General features: G+C 37.7%; 3 protein-coding genes across 6 annotated transcripts; 1 reads left to right on the plus strand and 2 right to left on the minus strand.

Annotated features, from left to right (window-relative positions):
• Positions 1-2495: 2495 nt before the first annotated feature.
• On the plus strand, positions 2496-5141 carry LOC149738769 (uncharacterized). 3 transcript variants are annotated; one of them, XM_089874074.1, is made up of 3 exons: positions 2497-4051; positions 4375-4489; positions 4983-5141. In XM_089874074.1, the coding sequence occupies exons 1-2, from the start codon at positions 3134-3136 to the stop codon at positions 4444-4446; spliced, it is 990 nt and encodes a 329-aa protein (XP_089730200.1). In that variant the 5' UTR covers positions 2497-3133; the 3' UTR covers positions 4447-4489; positions 4983-5141. The 3 variants fall into 3 exon arrangements, with proteins under 3 accessions (XP_089730198.1, XP_089730200.1, XP_089730199.1); XM_089874073.1 differs by lacking the exon at positions 4983-5141 and adding an exon at positions 4545-4881; XM_089874072.1 differs by lacking the exon at positions 4983-5141 and adding an exon at positions 4545-4881 and having other exon boundaries at positions 2496-4489.
• Positions 5142-5464: 323 nt separating this feature from the next.
• On the minus strand, positions 5465-17679 carry LOC149738770 (uncharacterized). Of its 2 annotated transcripts, none has more exons than XM_089874049.1 (18): positions 17133-17679; positions 16767-16907; positions 16200-16506; positions 15748-15867; positions 15451-15604; positions 15210-15276; positions 14669-14793; positions 14058-14164; positions 13769-13858; positions 13407-13512; positions 13103-13210; positions 12806-12993; positions 12251-12387; positions 11784-12015; positions 11399-11542; positions 10935-11062; positions 10557-10681; positions 5465-10009 (listed from the first exon to the last, which is right to left on the minus strand). In XM_089874049.1, the coding sequence occupies exons 1-18, from the start codon at positions 17285-17287 to the stop codon at positions 9804-9806; spliced, it is 2640 nt and encodes an 879-aa protein (XP_089730175.1). In that variant the 5' UTR covers positions 17288-17679; the 3' UTR covers positions 5465-9803. The 2 variants fall into 2 exon arrangements, with proteins under 2 accessions (XP_089730175.1, XP_089730174.1); XM_089874048.1 differs by having other exon boundaries at positions 12251-12423; positions 17133-17605.
• Positions 17680-18118: 439 nt separating this feature from the next.
• Positions 18119-20985, minus strand: LOC149738771 (intraflagellar transport protein 81 homolog). Its single transcript, XM_089874056.1, has one exon. It carries the CDS (start codon positions 20469-20471, stop codon positions 18432-18434), a length of 2040 nt encoding a protein of 679 aa, XP_089730182.1. The 5' UTR covers positions 20472-20985; the 3' UTR covers positions 18119-18431.
• Positions 20986-21076: the final 91 nt, after the last annotated feature.

A 21076-nucleotide genomic window follows, 5' to 3' on the forward strand; every position in this document is an offset into this window, starting at 1 on the left:
ACAAGTCACTTCTCATAAATTATCACCAAGTGCAAATGACCAAATTTCGAATATATTTTCAAAATATTATATTTTTAATATATCAGTATCTTATAGTTGAATAACCCCTGAGGTATAAATTACTAAATTAAAAGCAAATCTTTTAAAGTTTGGCCAAGCAAATCTTTTAAAGTTTGGCAATGAAAACATACAAAACTATACAATGTGGGAGAAGATGGTACTCTAAATTGAAATATATTTACATTAGCAGTATTCTGCAACTTGTAGTTAACCTATACCGAGTTTGACTGGCTGTGCTAGTTTCTTTGCCACGTAAACGTTACATATATATTTTTTGTTGTTTTTATCTTAAATTAAAGTCCTATTGACCCCTGCCTATTTTCTTCATGATATATCTCAAGTGTTTTTTTACAAAACTAAAACTAGTTTTACGAGACAAAATCAAAGTGTACGAAGTATTCAAGTTTGTTTTATGAAGCTATAAAACTAGATTAATCGTTCGCGCACGCAAACTAAAAAAATCATCGGCTTTACAATGATTTAGCGAGCATTAAAAAATAGTACCTTACTATTTCGCATTTTTTACCTGTTCAAAGTATACTGTTTCTATTTTACATATTTTTTAATATTTGAAAACGTAATCAGCTTTGACGGGCGTTTTATAAAGTCGTGATAATACTGTCGAATAATTCTGTAACCTTATTTTCCTGATTATCATTAAAATATCATTAAATGGGGGAGAAAAGAAAATTAAAAAAAAGTCTCGTCTGACAAAGTGTCCCATCTTCCCCACCCTACTATAATAAATGTTTGTTAAGTTTATAATAATATTACTGTAGGGCAAGGTGGCCGTTCAAATTGTGTTTTAAACAATTTAAACAACACAAAGTGGCGGGGCTACAGTTTAGATAATTCTTTAAATATTCTTTACTTACTACCAAATGGTACGATAAAGGGCATGGATCATCTTACCTCAACCTAATTTACGTTTGTTTTGCAGAAGAATAGCAAAGAGGTAGACGACGATAAGGATGCGGTTTCAGGTTTTGCTTAGGCTTGGGAGTTGTGTGGTGTTGTGGTGTGGTTGCTGGAGCACTCTTACAGTGTTGCCGGATTTGTGTTTGTGTCTCATTTTACTGGAACTAATGTGGCCAGTCTTTTTGTTAGTCACTACTTTAGTGCATTTTGCATGTCACTGAAATAAATGCAATAAAACTATGGCAAACGTCTTGCTGGATCGGATTTTGTTGTTGTACACGTCATTATGTGCTTCTTCTGCAAAGGTCGAATCTTTTAATGATTCTGCATTGTCCTAATTACTTGATCAGAACGACATGTTGGTACACAAATACTCGAGTAATATTCACGCGCATTATAATATACACGCAGTAAACTTTCAAATTTAATATCCTTTTTTTACCAGTTATTCGTCCCCGTTAACCTGTTGCCATTTTAAAAAAAAGCATAATTGTGACGCTGGCCACGTTACAATTACGCTATACGTCGATGGGTCTTGAAAGCCCAGCGTTTGGTGCGGTTACGTCACGGTTCTAGACTGAGTTACGTTACCGTTGGGTTGTTGCGTGGACGTCGCCGCCAGTGATGCTACGCTAGTTTTAGGTCACTACCGATAATGTGATGCTACGCTCGCTTATTTAGGTCACCACCGGTTCAGTGATGCTACGCTCGGTCATTTAGATCACTATCAGTGCGGTTCGTAACAACCTAACGTAGTTTCGTGACGGTCGAAGCGGTGCTTAACATCCGAACGATATTATATTGCGTGAAGATACGACGAGAGTATCGCGGTACCATCATGGCGACTTGTCATTTGATTGGGACATGTGGAGCCGTTATTGGCTTCGACTCCTTGTGGCCGGACATTTAATAATTTGTACACTGCAACTGATTATCCTTCTGGATTTAAACCATATTTTCTTTGAAGTTATTTCAATGATAATGTCCGCGTTAATTAACTTTTTGTTATCGTCCCATTTTTGGATATGACTGAGCTGTTGTATGTGTTGCATGGTTTTTCACTATTTGTATTTGCACCTCGTTGTATTATTTTTGTCTTTTTGTCGTTGTTGTCGTGCACATGTGTATGTGCATTCGTTGTACCATTTTTGTCTATGGGGGTACTTTAACCTGTGTGGACAGTAACATCCCGCAAGGGTTTCTCACCTAAGTAGAAACCCACTACCATTGGCTGGGGGCTTGTCGTGCCGTAGTGGCTTTCCACCAACGCCAGCCACATCAATTATGAAGGTATTTTAATCCTGTTTTAATTTTACATAAGGCATTCAAGTCCTGGATACCTTGAGTCTGCTGCTGTTAAAATTTGCACTGTTATATATCATAATAGTAATCATAGTGTTACATTTAAACGCAATAAAACAAAAAAAACTACAGTTGAAGTGAAACAAATTTATTTGTTCCTTTTACTACCACGGTTGACTCCGGTGAATCAGAAGAAACCAACAAAACGGGTTTCGGTCGCTATTTGTGACATATTTAGAGTAGTGTAACGTATTGTTTCGTTTAGCGTTGAACGGTTTTGGTTTTTGTGTGTGGTTTGCTGTGGCGTTCTTGTGTGTTGTTTCCCAATTTACTTCCATTTTGTGTTTGGCTTTTGTGTTGAATTGATACGTCTCGCGCTTGTTAACCTCTAAGCATGATTGGTCGTCGTGGCGCGAGTGCGCCTTTTTCTTCTGTTTGACTTGCATCAGCCCAAAGATTGCATAAGATCGGGAGTTCTCGTTGTGTATATGGTGTAGAAACGTTGTATTGTGTATTGGATTAACGTGGTTGTAACGTTGTTGTATTCAGTTACGTTGATCAAAACTTTATAGTGTTTGAGCGTTATCCTTACCGTTCTAATCGTTTTATTATAGTAGTTTTTATATGTCATTAAACTGTTAAGAAATCCTACATCAGTCTGGTCAGTCGCGGTAGGCCGTTAGAGCAGCGTCCCGGACCACACTTTACGTAACAACTTTTGGCGATCCTGCCAGGACGCTGTTACCGCTTGACTGTTGTAGGTATTTCAGCACAGCGAGGACTCCACGACGACTCTTTTTTTATATCGCTTTTAGAGTATTTTTAGCGTTTTACGATTTTTATCCTTGATATTATGGCTTTTAATCTTTTTATAACACCACCGTCCTACTCGCCTACCGGAGATATAACGGAATTTTTGGCGTTGTTTAATTCTTACTGTGAGAGCGTGAAAGCCAGTGAAGAGGTTAAGCGTCACCTCTTTATATCGACAATAGACAATGAACTAAAATGGCAAATTCAGGGAAAAGACCCTTGCATTTTCAAGTTGCCCTACAAAACGATCGTGGAAAGAGCTATTGCAGTGATCAACGGCACGCCTCACCGAGAGAAGACGCGCTCCGAGCTGTTTACTCGCCAACAAAAGCGAGACGAAAGCAAGCGCGAGTTTGTCTACGCCCTAAAGCATCTCGGCTCCCGCGCGTACGCGGACGAGGAGGAAACCAGCATGCGTAACGAAGTTCTCTATCTGGCGTTAGTGCATGGCCTGGTCGACAAAGAACTGGCGAATTCAATACCAAAGAAAATAGGGTACTCCCGAGACTTCTGGGATGCAGCGGAGCTTGTAATCAATTCAGAATCCTCATCTCAAGTACTGGAAGTAGCTCCTATTGCGAATGTTCCCAAAAAGGAAAGCGTGACAAAACAAGTAGACACGACGAGGGAGGACTTGATCACCATGAGGTTAGAATTGGAAAACATGAAGCGCATGTTAGCTTCATCTGGAGCACCACGAGTGGGAAACGTACCAACACGACCCACCCCAACTGCTGGTCGCGAATGCTTCAGTTGCGGTCAGTACGGACACATCCGAAGATTTTGCCCAAACTTACAACCAAGGGTAAGGAACAGTACGATTTCTGATAATGTTGTGAGAAATGGACATTTCAATAACCGAGAACCTTACAGCAGGGTGCATTCGACAGGACAAAATATTCGTGCTGACTCCGCAAGAAATGAGATACGAACCAAAAGAACAGGAAACGAAGAAACGGTGAGCCTATACCGCTTTACAAACGTTATGATCGGGAATATGATGCTTCCCGCTCTCGTAGATACTGGTTCAGCTGTAACTTTATTACATTATGATAAATATATGGATTTGAAACCCCAAAACGGATTGTCTCCACTTCCTCCTAATGTTAAATTCGTTGGTGCGAATGGTAGATCGGTGACTGTACTGGGTAAAACGAAACTAACACTAGTTATCGGCGGTTTGAAAACGTTATCCGAGGTGTACGTTGCGAGAGATATCTCGTACGATTTCATTCTGGGATTGGACTTTTTGCAGCAAAATCATTGCCGTTTGTGTTATAGATCAAACTTGATGTCTACGCCGAAATCCAACGTCCCACTCTTGTCCAAACCTTATATCCCGGAGTGTCATGAAGTATGTGTAACTGAAAAAGTCGAAGTTCCTGCGTTTACAGAGGTAATAGTACGTGCTTTATTCAGGCGACATGGAGTAAATAATGAACTTACACCAGAATTCCCGGCGTTTGTCGAAAGAAACGAGCAGTTTTGCTCTCGGTTCGGTTTATTGACGGCCAACGGTATTACGACAGTTAAAAATAATGAAGTACATGTAAAATTGGCAAATTTTACGAATGATCCTGTGTGTATACCGAATGGAGTGCGGATTGCATCCATTGTTCCCATATCTGCGTATGGTGATGTGTCGGACTGTCCCCCTAGTACTTGTGTAGTACTAGGATGTAACAAAAGAGAAACCGCGTACGAACGAAACGCTCCAAGGCGCAGTGTCGCATCAGTTTCCCGCAAACACCTTAATCAATCTGCTGTAACTAAACATAAGTTGGTGGTCGACGGCGTGAACCTCAGTGACAAACTTAATGAACAACAGAGGAAAGCCGTAGAACGCCTGTTGCACGACCATACCAATGCTTTTTCTGTTTCGAGCACAGATTTAGGTCAGACGAACTGGGTAAAACACAACATCGACACGGGAGACGCAAGACCGATAAGGCAGCCCCCAAGAAGAACCTCACACCACACGCGACAGCAGATCGAGGATATAATTTTGGAAATGAGAAGTCAGAACTTGATAAAACCTTCAACTTCTCCGTGGTCAAGTCCAATTGTTTTGGTGAGGAAAAAGTCGGGTGAGCCACGTTTTTGCATTGATTACCGCCAGCTAAATGAGGTAACTAAGAAAAACAGTTACCCTATACCACGCGTCGATGACAGCTTGGACGAAATGGCCGGATCCACTTTCTTTTCAACGCTGGACTTAAAATCTGGCTATTGGCAAATACCAATGGATGCAGATTCAACAGAGAAAACCGCGTTTGCTAGTCACGCGGGACTGTTTGAATTTACCGTAATGCCAATGGGCCTTTCTAATTCCGCAGCCACATTTCAAAATCTTATGCGAATAGTATTAACAGGTATGGAATGGAAGGGAGTGTTGGCCTATCTGGACGATATCGTTGTGTATGGACGCAATTTCGATGAACACTTACAACGATTAGATGAAGTGCTGAACCGAATCGAAGATGCGGGACTCACTCTGAAACCATCGAAGTGCAACCTGTTCGAAGAAAAGGTTCGATTTCTTGGACACATTGTCTCTAAAGATGGCATAGCCTGTGATCCGGACAAGATTGTAGCTGTAGCTTCGTGGCCGGTACCCAGATCAGTGAAACAGGTACGTCAGTTTGTTGGTTTGACTTCGTATTATCGGAAGTTTGTAAAGGATTATGCAAAAACTGCCGCACCGTTGCATAAGCTTACAGAGAAAGGACGCAAGTTCGAATGGACAGACGAATGTCAACAGTCATTTTCCGCTCTAAAAGATATGCTGGTTGTAGCCCCTATACTGCAATACCCTAACTTTTCTCGTTCTTTCATAGTAGACACAGATGCTTCTGACCACGCCCTGGGATGCGTGCTTGGACAAGTCATTGACGGGAAAGAACATGTGGTGGCATATGGTAGCAGGACACTCACGAAAGCAGAACGACACTACTCTACCACGCGAAAGGAGTTACTCGCAGTAATCTTTGCAACAAAACTATTTAAATGCTATCTTTTAGGCCGGAAGTTTACACTACGAACAGATCACGCATCCCTCCGATGGCTATGGAAATCTCGGGAAATCTACGCGCAATGTGCCCGTTGGGTAGAATACTTGGCCCAATTCAACTTCGAGATTGTACATCGCCCAGGAGTCAAACACAAGAACGCTGATTCGTTGAGTCGACAAGACGAGGACGACAACTGTCCGTACAACGTCAAGGAGGAAAAGATATCAAGCAACAAAAATGAAATTCGCAAGGTATGTGGAATTGATTTACTTACTTCATGGGGCTGCCCTTTGACCGAATTACGCGAAGCCCAGCGTAGCGATGAATGTCTGGCCCCGGTTTTTAGCTGGCTAGAACGTGGAGTCAGACCCAAATACTGTAAAGTTAAAAAACTACCCTCAGAATCTCGTCATTATTGGACCCTGTTTCAGAAATTAAGATTCGAAAACGATGTTATATACGTAAGAGGCGATGTCAGTACCATACCCGGCTGTGTAACAGATAAAATTGTAGTACCACAGGAATTACGTCCGAAAATCTTGTTTTCCCTTCACGATGTAGCACACGGTGGGGCACATCTGGGAATGACAAAGACTCTGGGAAAGATTTCGGAACGATTTTATTGGCCACAGTGGCGAGAGTACGTTCAAACCTATTGTCGGCAGTGTAAAACCTGTGGACTGAACAAAAGACCGACCAAAAATATAACCGCACCTTTAGTACCATCACAGGAAACAAGAGCGTTGCAGCGGATCGAGATTGACGTCCTTGGCCCCCTCCCAATGACATCACTAGGGTTCCAATACATACTCGTCGCCTGTGATGTGTTCACCAAGTATGTACGAGCCTGGCCAATGCGTCGACAGACAGCGAAGGAGACAGCAAGCCTGTTGTACCATCGATGGTTCACCGTACATGGAGTGCCAGAAACTATACACTCGGATCGAGGTACAAATTTTGAGAGTAAATTGTTTCAGGAGTTCGTTCAACTCATGGGGAGTAATAAAACTCGCAGCACGGCTTATCATCCGGCATGCAATGGTGGAGTTGAGCGTAATAATAAAACAATAACTGCCATGATCCGAAACTACGTTCAAAAGGACGAGAAGGGCTGGGACAATGCATTGTCAGCCGTGGTAGCCGCTTACAATTCAAGTAAGCATGAGAGCACTGGCGTCGCACCTCATTTTCTGTTGACAGGTCGAACACTTCGTCTCCCAGCAGACTTGATGAATCCGACACTAAACCACACAGCCGGAGAAAATTTAGAAGAGTTACAGGCACAACTATTATTGGCAGAAGAAGTAGTTCGCGAGAAATTAGAACAGCAACGGGAACGAATGAAGAATCAATACGACAAAAAGAAACACGGAGTCGAAATGAATCTCGGTGACGTAGTTTTGTTAACTAACCCAGCGGTGCCGGTTGGAAAATGCAAAAAATTTCATCTTCCATACAAAGGCCCCTTTCAGATTATCAAACGTCATGGCCCAGTCAACTACGTTATACAAGATAGCGACGGCAAACAACAAACGGTACACTACAACAGGCTTAAGCCCACAACGGTTCCTTGGCAAAGTTGGGCAAACAGAAATGGAAACAGTTGCGACGAGACGCAACCATCACCGCGACCACAACCGTCATTACCCTACTGGGGCCATGTATTAAGTCACACGGCGGAACCCTCGACGACCGATGTGCGCGATGACGAGCGCGACGATGAGCGCGACGATGAGCGCGACGATGAGCGCGACGATGAGCGCGACGACGAGCACGATGACGAGCACGATGACGAGCACGATGACGAGCACGATGACGAGCACGATGACGAGCACGATGATGAGCACGATGAGCACAATGACAATGTAGACGCCAGGGGAGCTAGCCTTGGTACCGATGGGATCTGTTCCGAAGGCACGGCTGGTGCGCGGCCGGTGCGCGTAAAACACAGATCAACACGCTACCCGGATGATGTTTTTTATTTATAATTTTTTTTTGTTGTTGTTGTATTGTTAAAAATCCTCCAGGAGTAGGATCATTATGAGTGGGGGAGTGTAACGTATTGTTTCGTTTAGCGTTGAACGGTTTTGGTTTTTGTGTGTGGTTTGCTGTGGCGTTCTTGTGTGTTGTTTCCCAATTTACTTCCATTTTGTGTTTGGCTTTTGTGTTGAATTGATACGTCTCGCGCTTGTTAACCTCTAAGCATGATTGGTCGTCGTGGCGCGAGTGCGCCTTTTTCTTCTGTTTGACTTGCATCAGCCCAAAGATTGCATAAGATCGGGAGTTCTCGTTGTGTATATGGTGTAGAAACGTTGTATTGTGTATTGGATTAACGTGGTTGTAACGTTGTTGTATTCAGTTACGTTGATCAAAACTTTATAGTGTTTGAGCGTTATCCTTACCGTTCTAATCGTTTTATTATAGTAGTTTTTATATGTCATTAAACTGTTAAGAAATCCTACATCAGTCTGGTCAGTCGCGGTAGGCCGTTAGAGCAGCGTCCCGGACCACACTTTACGTAACAGTAGCGATAGGTAGAATGCATTTAGAAAGGTATATATTACCCTAAAAAAATGTCAAAATTATCGTTTTGCTTTTGGGGATAACTATATTCATTCAATTACCAACAGTTTATGAAATTAAAGCCGAAAATTCATGCATTTTGGATTTAACACTTTCAATCAAACCGAAGTAATTGTTAATTATTTGCCGGTTATGCTGTTTTAATTATTCTTAAGGTAATGAATATATAGTACTGTGGAGAAAGAAGAGACACTTTTACCACATAATATCCAAATATCCGGATCATATTTGAAACAATTAACGACGTTCTTGCCCGTATGGGAATCGCGAGGATTCGGTTTTATAACTCTTAATGTCGTCTGTTTACCATCAAATGAGACGATATAATAGAGTAAATAAATGCCCTATCTTCACCCACCCTACTACATATTATGATTTAATTTCAACCACATAATATCCAAATATCCGGATCGTATTCGAAACAATTAACAACGTTCTTGCCCGTATGGGAATCGCGAGGATTCGATTTTATAACTCTTAATGTCCTCTGTTTACCATCAAATAAGACGATAAAATAGAGTAAATGCCCAAATCTTCACCCACCCTACTATATATTATGATTTAATTTAAATCGAGAGATTATTAAATAAATGCGAGAATTTAAAATTGAGATATGGAAAAACAGAACAACAAGAACAAATTTCTGAGAAAAAGAACCACTTACGTGCTCAACAAACTTGTCTACAGTTAGTACAATGAGCCTTGAACCAAGTCTACTCTGTACATATTTTATGTATGCTAATACTGACCGAGACTTGACAAACCAGACTCTTTATACAATGTGAAATATTTGCTGCTGAGTTGAAATATTAATACAAGCAGCAAAGCAGGAAGAATAAATATCAAGAAGTGTACAGCATAGTGTATATCTACTTTAAAAAAAATGGAAACTTTTATGCTATCATTGGTACTGACACTAATATACCATACATAAGAAAAAGAATAAGTATTAATAATAATAAAACGCATAGCTATTTAAAAGAATAAAACAGTAGCTGTCGAATGTAACATTACCAGATAAAACAACTTAATATTTTCAATAAGTGTTTAAACAACCAACACATAATTTAACTTAATCACAATTAAGACATTTCTTCCCTGGATGGTGTTTTTTTGCTACGTCGTTAAAGATGACTCGGGGCAAAAGTCTGGCAATAATTGAGCAACCTTGCGTCTCATATCTGCCACACGGTGGCGCCGTTGTTCGTCTCTTTTAACGAGCTGTCGGTGATGCTTGAGCGATTTAAAAGCTGATCGTAAAAGGCGAAGTCGGTCATGTGTGACCGCTGATTCTTCTTTGGTGAAAAGTGACAATCTTTCATCTGTGATGTAATAATGTGTATTAAACAAGTGGAAAGGTAAGGTATTCTAGCAAAATTTAAGTTTAAAATAAATTAAGTTTATATGTTATAGCAAAAATTAGGTTTAAAACAAAATACCTTACTACTGTTGCTACCAAGCATGAATGAATAAATGTAACTTACTGTATCCTCGCGTGGCTGAAAAATGACAGATCTTATAACACGGGTGTTGATACAGCTTGTGCCAGCTTACGAGTTACCATATATGTTACTTTGTGTGTGATTATTTTTAGGGGAGGGGGGGGGGAATTTTTCCTTTTTTATATATGACTGATAATTTGGACAACCCAATAGTGACCACTGGGTTGGAGCAATTGCCGTTAAGTGTCTTGCCTAAGAACATATGCGCCCACAATGGTAGTATTGACGAGCCTTGGACCTATTACCTATTAGTTACAGGCAGGAGCGCTAACCACTTTGCCACAGCGCGGGACTAAGCATAAAACAATATATATAGGTAAATAGAACTTTTGGGTAATAAAACCTAAAAAAACCTAACCATGTTTACCTGTGACATATTGTTCCCATAATCTTATATACTTCACTTTAACAACATTATTATAATGTATGTCAGCTTTTTGTTCCAATATAACAAGACGTTCACCATATTTTCTCCAACTAGAAAGACTTCTCCTGAAAGACACCCACAGCAAAAAAATTGTTAGGTTTGTTCTGTTAATTTATCAAATTTAGAAATTATATGCCTTAAAAATGCATAGGAAATCCATAATGTTATAGCAACTGTCAATTTAGAAAGTTTGGCATATTATTTTTGAACTTTTTAGGTTAAATCAATAAAGTTATGTTATTAAACAAATTGACAATACAAAAAAACATTTACAAGAAAAAAACTAAACATTGACAAATATTAGGTGTAAAACTTTACCTTTTAAGCAAAACATTATACAACAAATCTGCTTTATTTTCTCTTTCCGTTCGTTTTTCTTTCACATTTGTTCTCCATATATGGAATGCCACTCTGGTTGCTTGGCAACAGTGGTGATATACTGCCACCTAATTGATAAAAGACAATGTAAATCTTGTATTATTATCAAAGCAATTAGGGGGTTTAGTGGGCGACTTTTGGTTCTGCACAAAGTTTATCAAACCCCCATACACAATGTGCAAAGTAGGGTCAATAAACATAAACCTGGTATTATTTTGGATAAACTGACAATTTGCATGGTGACAACTGAATAATGTTAATTTTTGGGAAAAAAAGCCTGCAACCAGCTGTTTAGACTGTGCAGTAGCAAACTGGTGTTGTACCACCTCCCCCCCACCAGTTATCGTAACACTTAAAAATAAAATAAAACACGCAGATAGGCAGTATAAGGATCAACATCAAACCTCCATCTTTTTCTTTCCAATTTCCATCAACTTCTTCCATGGATTAATCCCCAACTTCATCATTAAGGTCCTCCGATAATGATCTTCTGCTATCCTTCTTAGCTCCCGCATCCGGATGATCCAATCCTGCTTCTCTTTTTCTTTCTGCATTAAAAGAGTTCAACAAAAGTAAATTAACAATTGTTGTCTAATAGATGCTCATGTTGTATGGGTAATTAATAGTACATAGTACGTGAAAACTCTAAAAAATATGTAGTCTTCTAAAATGGCTATACAATGGTGAAAACAGGGGTATAGAATAGGTATTATAATTTTAGGGTTATTTTTCTTAACAAACACAAAATGTAAAAAGAAAAACAGCAGACGGTAATGTCTAAGAACTTACTTGTTCTTTTAACTTTTTAAGCTCCCTCAACATTTGAACTTTTTCTCTTTTTTCCTCTTCTTCTTTTAGTTGTCTCTCTTCTTCCTCCTTTTTCAGCTGCTTAACTTTTGCTCTCTCTTCTTCTTTCCTCTTCTCTTCTAGTTCTTGCCTTCTTCTCGCACGTTCTGCAGCTCTCTCCTCCATTGCAATTACAGATTTTGGACGCTTTACCGGAACCAAACTTCGCGGTGGTCTGTTAATTAAAAAGACAAAAACTATTGTCCATCAAACTCAATTTAGCTGTGTAAAAACAAACCTTTTTCCTGAAAATTTTTTAACAAAAATGCTATTTATTGAAAATAGCAAACTTACTGTACACTACTGTGATAGAACTGTTGTAAATATACATACTTATTACAGCAGTCCGTAACCTTTATACAGTAAGTACACATTAACCCTTTAACTTCATACAGTAAGTACAATCACACCTTTGAGTACTCCTGATTTGGTCACTCCGTGAAGATTTTGTTTTATTTTCCACATTTTCAAATCTTTCCTTCACTTGTCGTTCCAACGCAACATTAACTTGTCGTTGTTGTTGAGTTAGTTGATCAATTAGTTGTTTCTGTTCGTTGATTAGATTCGTTTGCTCATTAATAACCTGTAGAATAGACTTGATACAACTGGATGTTATGTACTGTAGTATGTTCAAAAAATTTTAAATTTGTTTTTTTGCTACCAGATGAATTATGAGTGTAAAACTGTTTGTTTTGTGATCCTAGGAAAAGACCGATGCATTGGCTGGCATACGCCAAGATATCATAATTTTTTTAATTTGTTTATCAAATTGTTATCTAGTCAACGCCCTACAGGTATTTGTATTAAAAATCAAAGCCATTTGAAAAGTAAAATAGTTACATTATCCTCCTAACAAATACCAGTGCAACTATGGCAGTGATATACTTTAATCTTTAGTTGCTGTTCTTTGTCCTTTACCAATACCAATCATTGTAATTATCACATAATCCTTTATTACAACATACCTGTTTTTGGAACTTGTATCTGTGAGTAAAGTTGTTTGGTTGCGATGATTTCACTTTCCGGTTACCGTGGTTACTAGGGGCATCACCAATACTTTGAATTTCATCAACTGTGAGATTTTTCACATGATTTTTATTCACTTGCCACGCATGAATGGGTTTGTGATTTGGTTTCTTTGTGTTGCGTGAACCTGGAATAATGGACATTGTTGGAAGAAAAGAATTATAACACAGTTTTAACAAAACAAACAACAGTGTTTTTAACAAATTCTCTACAAAAATTAAAATATTATTACTGACCTGAGTTTGGTGTTTTAAGTTTCTGGGGTGGATTTACTTTAGTTTTAGAAATATCTGATCCACAGTAATTTTCAGTGTCATCCAGTGAAACAACAACAGTTTCTTGCTCTAAATAAAGAAAGGGAAATTTCCAATTAACTTAATTGGTGCACTGCTACATATTTGTTTTAAATTTGTTTTTAAATTTTTTTTTTTAAATTAACAAATTGGCCATAATGTTCCAGACAGCCTGTTGTTCAATTCTCAGTGCTGCGCAATCTTACAATTTAATCAAAAATAAAATGGCAACACTGTTTTTTCCTACCTTTACTTTTTGCGGCCACATTATCAAGCAATGCTTTCATCTTTGCTTTGGTTGCTTCTTGCTGCTCAAGTAGTTCTTTATTATATTGCTCCATTTTTACAAATTTCTGCAGAAATTTGTTAATAAATCTAACTTAAGTCATTTCGTACAAAAATTGCATTATGTATTTTAGGGAGTTATTTGCTCCAACCAAGTGACCATTAATGGATTGTTCAAATTATCACCTAAACAAAAAATGCATACTTTGGAAAAAGTGGGTCTGAGGTGTATAAATTGGAAATCTTGTATAACCACCAAAAATTGTGGTCAAGCGAATATAAATACCCTGCCATTTATTCGTGATGTTGTTCATGGAATCTCACCTTCCAAGCATTAAAAGCTTTGTGTAGAATTTTAACCCGATGACTTTTCGTTACTCTAGTTTCTTTCACTTTCAACTGCTGCAGGTAGATCTGTAGAAAAATAAAACAAATTGTAAAACTTGTATTTCAATCAATCTTTTTAAGTATATCAAACAAACATGTTACATTTTATAATTGAATTATTTTGCATTTGTGTTCAAAAAATACGTATGTTCAATCTATTGCATATTTCATATTGTATAAAGTATGTACATAACATTATACATCATTGCTGGAATATATAAAGCACCTGTTGTTGAGTTGTATCACGTTGAACCACTTGTTGCAAAGTATATCTTCTCCATGCTGTCCATGTTCGCAGCAAACAATTCCAATCACTCATAGCTTTCGCTTTTCCTGTACATTAAATTTACATAAACCTGAAATTCTGAACAACTACCTAAACAGTCTCGTGTCATGCCAGATTGCTTAAAAAGCAAAGAAGTTTGAAAGAGAAAACATCTCCTAACTTAATACAGCCTATGACCAAAACTCTCTTAACATATCAATACAGCTTATGTTTTTAAACAGGAGTCCACATACCTAAATGGATCTTAATGTAGTTTCAGGGAGGCTAGGAAATAGAAACTTTTTGTAATAAACGTATTAATAGAGCTAACTTATAGTTTTGATTTTAAAACTAAAATTAGATTTTTTGATGTGTTGTTTAGTTTGAATTATAAAATAAAAAGAAATTGGAAAGAAAGTTTCATAAAATCATTAAAAATTAATATTAACTAAACTTTCATCCACAATAGCAATTAAAGTTTAACACCACATTAGATGGAAGTTTTATAAATCCAAACCATAAAAAAAAAAATATATATATGTCATTAAAAATAATTGAACATTTGCACCTACCTAAAGCAGCTTGTTGTTTCAACACAAGTATAAACCAAGATGAGAAAGTTTGTTTCAATATTCTTTTACATCTAATTTCTTCCATCTTTCTAATCCTTGTTTCTATTTCTTCCAAACAGGAATTTCTGCGAAAATAATTTTCCTGGTTACAAACCACAGCCAACAGTTAAATATTCAATAGGCTACTGAATAAATCTGAATGAATTTGCATGTTAAATAAATGTAACTGGCTTTATCCTTGCGTGGCTGCAATAAAACAACAGTCGTTATAACACCAATTTTTTTGGGGAGGGAGGGGGTTTATTATTTTTTTATATGTATGGCGTATATTTTAGACAACCCATAGTGAGGGCAATTTCCATTAAGTGTCTTGTCCAAGGACACATACGCCCACTATGGTAAGAGCTTTGAACCTATTATTTCTGGGTTACAGGCAGGCGCGCTAATCAACTCTTTCACAGACCAGAAAAAAAAAAACCCCGAAAAATAGAATAGATACCCAAAACTGTGAACGGAAACTAAATATTTAACTGTATCTTACTTGTTTAAATTAGTAGAAGGTGCAAGTTGCTGATAGCCATGATTTTCCTCTTTCTTGTTTTCTTCAACTAAAATAGATTTAATTTAAATTAAAGCTAAACCAAACGTTCAGAACTGATCACCATATAAGAACAATTTCAAAATTCTCACAAACAGTAGTGCAGTGGAAAAGTGAGTTTTTGGGTAAAAAAGCTAGTCCTCGCACACATTTTTAAATAAATATGACTCCCAAACCAACATACCCATGTCCTCCTTTGCATCTGGAAGTTGGATGTTGACCACATTAAGTCTGGCAGCAAGCTCCTTTGCTTCTCTCTTCTTCTTCTCCAACATTTCTCTCCTGATCTTGGCCATTTCCCTTTGAATAGCTTCCTCTTCTATCTTCGCTGCTTGCAGCTAAAAGAAGAACCATTATGATTTCATTATTAATTATCATAAACTATAATGTCACAAGTTAATAAACACCTAGATTTTCATTAACAAATACCATAATATAAATACTGAATTTCAGATCAAATTGAAGTTGAGAAAAAAATTACCTTTCTTTTCTCTTCTTGTTTAACAACTTGTTCGGCCATTCTCTCAGATTCTTTTTTCTGCTTTATCACTTCACGACGTTTCTTTAATTCCTCTTCTCTTCTTTGCCGAGCCTCTCTTACCTTGTAAGTTTTACTTTTAAGATGAAACAAACTTTAAAGTTTCCATTTTACAGAAATTCTCAAACTTTTTCGAGTAATGGCACACGACGATTCACTGATCGTGTTTATAATCACTTTTTTTTAAATTCATATTTTAATCTTTTATAAAACCCTCAATAAAAACAAATTTAATGCTAGTAACTAAAAGCTTCACGACACGCATCAGTATATTTCATGTCCCACAAATGTGCCATAACACATAGTTTATCTTTATAAGCTACCATAGATACAATTCCTCAGTTTTATACTACTTAGTTCTAATCAACAAATAAAGAAAAAAAGTTAAACAAAACCTGTTTGTGTCTCATTTCCATTGTCAATACTGGATCTTTTGCCTTTTTCGTTTTCTCTCTTTTTCCTTTCAAACCTAAGTCCTTTGCTATCTTAGAATTATCCAATGGTTTTTGCATCAAATGATTTAAAACTGAGTTTACTGCAGTTGCTTCATCCACAGAATAAACATCAATCTCATTTTCATTGTCTGTGGGTTTGGAGCCACAGCCTTGCTTGGTTAGGTATTGCTGAAGAAAAGTGTCGGTATCATGGTACCATGAGGGTGCAGATACGGTAGGTGTAGCTTGTGGGGCTATAGACGGAGGTCTGTAATAACACCAAAAAGAAAGTTTTTTATATATATAAAAGAAAGTTTAATGTAGTTTTGTGATTGGACCAAAACTTTTTTAGGTAAAACTCTTAAATAAGTAAACCTTGGTTTATGAAGTAAAACTTCAACACAAAAATTAAACTCTTTTGGGATAATGAACCAAATCCGGCCTAATACCCAGGTATTCTGGCATGCTGTTCCATAGGATCCAAGTCAACTATAGTAGGCCTTCAGCTACAGAAGAAAGCCAACTTACAGATTTTCATTTTCTTCTTCCTCCCCTGTGAGTTCTTTAATAATATGATCATTCAACCAATCGTTGATGAGCGTTTCTGCCTCATTACGAGCTTCATCGGCTATGTGAACGTTTTGGACTCTCGCAAGTAAATAATCCATGCTGGAGGTTAATGAAGTAAGAAAATAATTATGTGAATAAAGACTTGTAATTATCATTAGTGTGTGTACTGTGTAATGTTAACTATCACTCCAACTTTTTTAACATTTTCTAATTTTTGAAGTTAGTATACCCACAACTCAAGCACACAAATAATCATATAAACATAACCAACTAAATAAAAGTCTGATATATTCAACCTATAGTTCCCACAAAAATATTATTTACTTGCTCTCAGGTGGTGCGTTATTTGTTCCTTCCTCCTTAAAGATAAAATCCCTTCCTGTCATCCCAGTAAACAAACGGTTATTGACCTCCGTGGGATTTGATCCTCTTTCATCTTTGCCTCCTCTAGTTTTTGTCCATCTTTTCCAAGTGTACATTTTTAAAATTATTTTACAGAATTAACATGTTACTATGGTCTTCTAAAGCAGTGGTTCCCAACTCGTTTTTAAGGCGACCCATTTTAAAAATAAATTCACTTCGGTAAAATCTTGCGACCCAAGCATATTGTCGTAAAATTTTAAAAGCCATACAAGATTGCATTGCAAACGGGTAATCCTTTAGCTGGTGGTTAGTGACAATTTTGGTTTCTAAATGTCTTATAGACCTTACTGATACCCACTGTTTAATTATTTTTGCAAAAAAAATCGGGTGTTCGTGTCTAAAATTAACTTTAAAAATGCGCGAAAACATGCTTCGTCACCGTTTGCCTGACCTGTGTAAGGTTAACGCTTTATTACGTCACATTAGCGGTATGTTACGTCACAATAGTGATATATTACGTATGTTACAGTACGTTACAATCCTGTTTTCGCAGTGTTATATGTTAGTTAAAGCCCTGCTTAATCCAGCCCTCACTCTTAACCCCTAACTCCCAACCACTAACTCCTAACAAGCAGCACTGCAAAAGCATTAACTTTTTCAGAAAATAATATGTTTATCAAATCACTAATGAGCTATAGCTGTGCTCGCTGGCTATCGGTGAGTTTTGGCGTTGCTTTACGCGCGTACAAAGCATTTTTTGCAAACATTTGTATACTTTACTTAAAAAGCAAATATCCAAACAGTTTTCAAGCACCTGCAGGCTAAAAAATCAAGGCAAGTTACATTTAATTTAAACGCAACTATGACAAACTGACAAAACCAAACGACCCAAAAAAATTATCAGGCGACCCAACTTTGGGTCGCGCCCCACGTGTTGGGAACCACGGTTCTAAAGAACGAAAATAAATGTACAGAAATAATATTTGCTACGTGTAAACAGCACAATCAACAACAATAATAGGATCATATCAAGGTTTTTGGCCTCATTTACAAACTACAGATACACAATAGAAAAATTTGTTTTACAAAATGTACAGACGTACTTTTAGAAAAATAGAGAACCACAAAATTACAATAGTCTGATGAAAAATTACATAATATTACAATTTAAACAGACAGACAAGAAAAGGTGAAACAAACTTTCAGTTAAACTTTAATTCTATTTTAAATTTTCTATAGTTTGTTCAGCATTATAATAAATTACAGCACCATCCTATCCTGACTTGGTTCACGACTCATTGTGAATCCAGAATTCTTTATTTGCCTTAATTCTGTATGTTGTCGTTGTAATATCCCCATCTTGCATTCAAGCAACGCTTCTAGATCTTTCCACATCTCCATCTGCTGCTTATCACTGTTATGGTTCTCCCTAACATTCTTCTGTTTTTCCCTCAAACTTTTAGCCAGGTTCTCCTGCTCTTGTATTTTCTTTGAATAAATTTCACGAAATCCCTTTTTCTTGTCACCGCTTGTGTACACCTTCATTTCATTATTAGCGCGATCGATTTTCCCCTGCAGGATTTTGTTCATGCTCTGTATGTAATGAAACCTACTATCATGGTTCATGCATTCCTCTCTCAGTGCTGCCACAGCATGTTCCAGCTGTGAACGATTTGATTCCAAACCAGCAGCAACACTGTCATAATGGGACTTCTTCTCATTATACTCTGTCATTATTTCCTGGCACCTTTGACGCATTGGTCGCAGCTCTTTAATAACAGGTGCAAGCAGATTCTTCTTATCTTGTATCACAGAATTGAGTTGATGCACCATGTCCGACATATCATCTAAAGTTCGATGTTTTGCCTCATCAAAATCACTCTTCATGGCTGATACCTTCTCCAACTCATCCTGTGTATCACGGAAGCCCGACACTCCTCTTTTATTTTCCAACACGTTTAACTTCCTTTGTGACTGATCATTCAGTTTTTGTAGAATAGTTTCAGTTCGTACCAAAACTCCCATTTCAGATCTTAACTCTGCCAACTCAGCTCTGTTGCTCTTATATTGATTACTCTTTGTACGAAGTCCAATGATAAACTTCTTGTAATCTTCTCCCTTTAACACTTCCCCGCCAAGCTCCTGAAGTGTTGCTCTCTTCTGTCTCAGCTCATTTTCCAATTGATCAACCTCTTCCCTCTTACTCTGCACTGTTTCAGCAAGAGTTTCCTTCTTGTGCGACAATATAGACGCCTGTTGCCTAAACAGAGCAAGCTTGTCTTTTGCAGGATTGCCATGCACCATCTTTTTCTCAACAAGTCTGTTAATCTTTGATGTAGCATCTTCTATTTCATCTTCAATTCGATGCAAATCTTGCTGTGAGATTGCTGGTTCCATAGCAACTCTTTGCAGATCACTAACATTTTTCTTTAAAGTTTCAATTTCTTTTGGCAGCTTCTCAGACACTAGGTACTCATTCAATCGATTATCTTCCTGCATCCGTGAAATCAATGACTCAGGAGATGAATTTGCTCCTCCCTGCTTCATCTCATACACCTGCTGCTTTTTCCTCTGCAAAGTTTGCTCCGCTGACTGCATCAACCTCCTCTGCTGCTGAATCTTCTTCTGGATGTCCTCTCCTCGTTCCTTTTCTTTCCTCATCCTTTGAGCGATCTGCAAGCTATCAGCAAAGTCCGGAGTACCTTCAGCCTTCTTCCTAACTCTCTCCACTTTCCTCATAAGATTCTCTTTTTCTTCCTCCATCGTCTTAATGTCCGTCTTCACCTCTGAAGTCCCATGACTTTGTTTTTTCAAGTCCGTGAGCTCCCTGTGCATCTGATGAAAATGTTCCTGGAGCTCGCAATACTTTGTCCATGATTCCTGCATCGCAAAATCCGAAGAATCGTGCAGCAGTTCATCTGGAACTCCAAGTTTTACCAAATACTTTGCCAGATACGCTCTTGTTTTTAACACGTCCAAATTGGTCAGCAAATACACAAGAATGGGGTTAATGACAGGTTTATCTCCAAGCACAATCCCTTGTCGAAAGCTTGAAACATCAGCATTGGGTGGTGGGGTGTACTTTAAATTTTTCAAGCAGCCAAGAGTGCGCTGTGTCCGTGCATCCGAAGCTTCATCTCTAATATCTCCTGATTGTAAAGGGTCAATAGTTGCCAATACATCGTTTAGCAGCTGCAACAGTTGTTCAGGACCATACGAATGAAACGATATCAAGTTCACATTCTTTTTAAATGGTTCTTTGTTTAAAAGCTCCACGATAAGCTTAGCTTCTTCAGTCATTATGCGATTTTAGAAATCCACCACTGTTATAGTATGAATTTCTGCAAACACATAGGTGTTTTAATAAAACATAAAAAGGGAAACCAAACAAGTTATAAATATAAAGAAATAGTTGGCATATTACACCTTATATCCTGTTTGCCAACTGTTGTTTTAAAACGAATCAATAAAACATGTTTAATAATATATGCATAAATTCCTGTTTAAAGTTGTCCAAATACGTTTAAAGCGAACATGATAGCTTTGAGTAAATGAACATTAATTTAACTTTAAAGGCTGAATTATTTCTGATGCAGTTTATGACCTACTCCACAGTCCACAATAATAATATACTAAAACTTAGGTCACAAACACAAACAGGTCGTACTAGGCATTTAATTCTATACATATGTGGGTCTAAGTTATTTTAAACAATAAATCCAATGTTTATTTTGACCAAACTTCCAAGACTTTACACATACGTAAATTTGGTATGCTTTACTTTTGTAGCATCATGCCTAATTCAAGCGGTTGTAAGTTAATTAGGGGTTCGCATATGTCGCTTTCTGCGACAGTCCTCCGTAATAAAAGCTTATAACCTATGATAGGCGTAGATAGTGTTGCAA

This window comes from Ciona robusta, chromosome 3, assembly GCF_009617815.1.
Source record: "Ciona robusta chromosome 3, ASM961781v2".
NCBI lineage: Eukaryota > Metazoa > Chordata > Ascidiacea > Phlebobranchia > Cionidae > Ciona > Ciona robusta.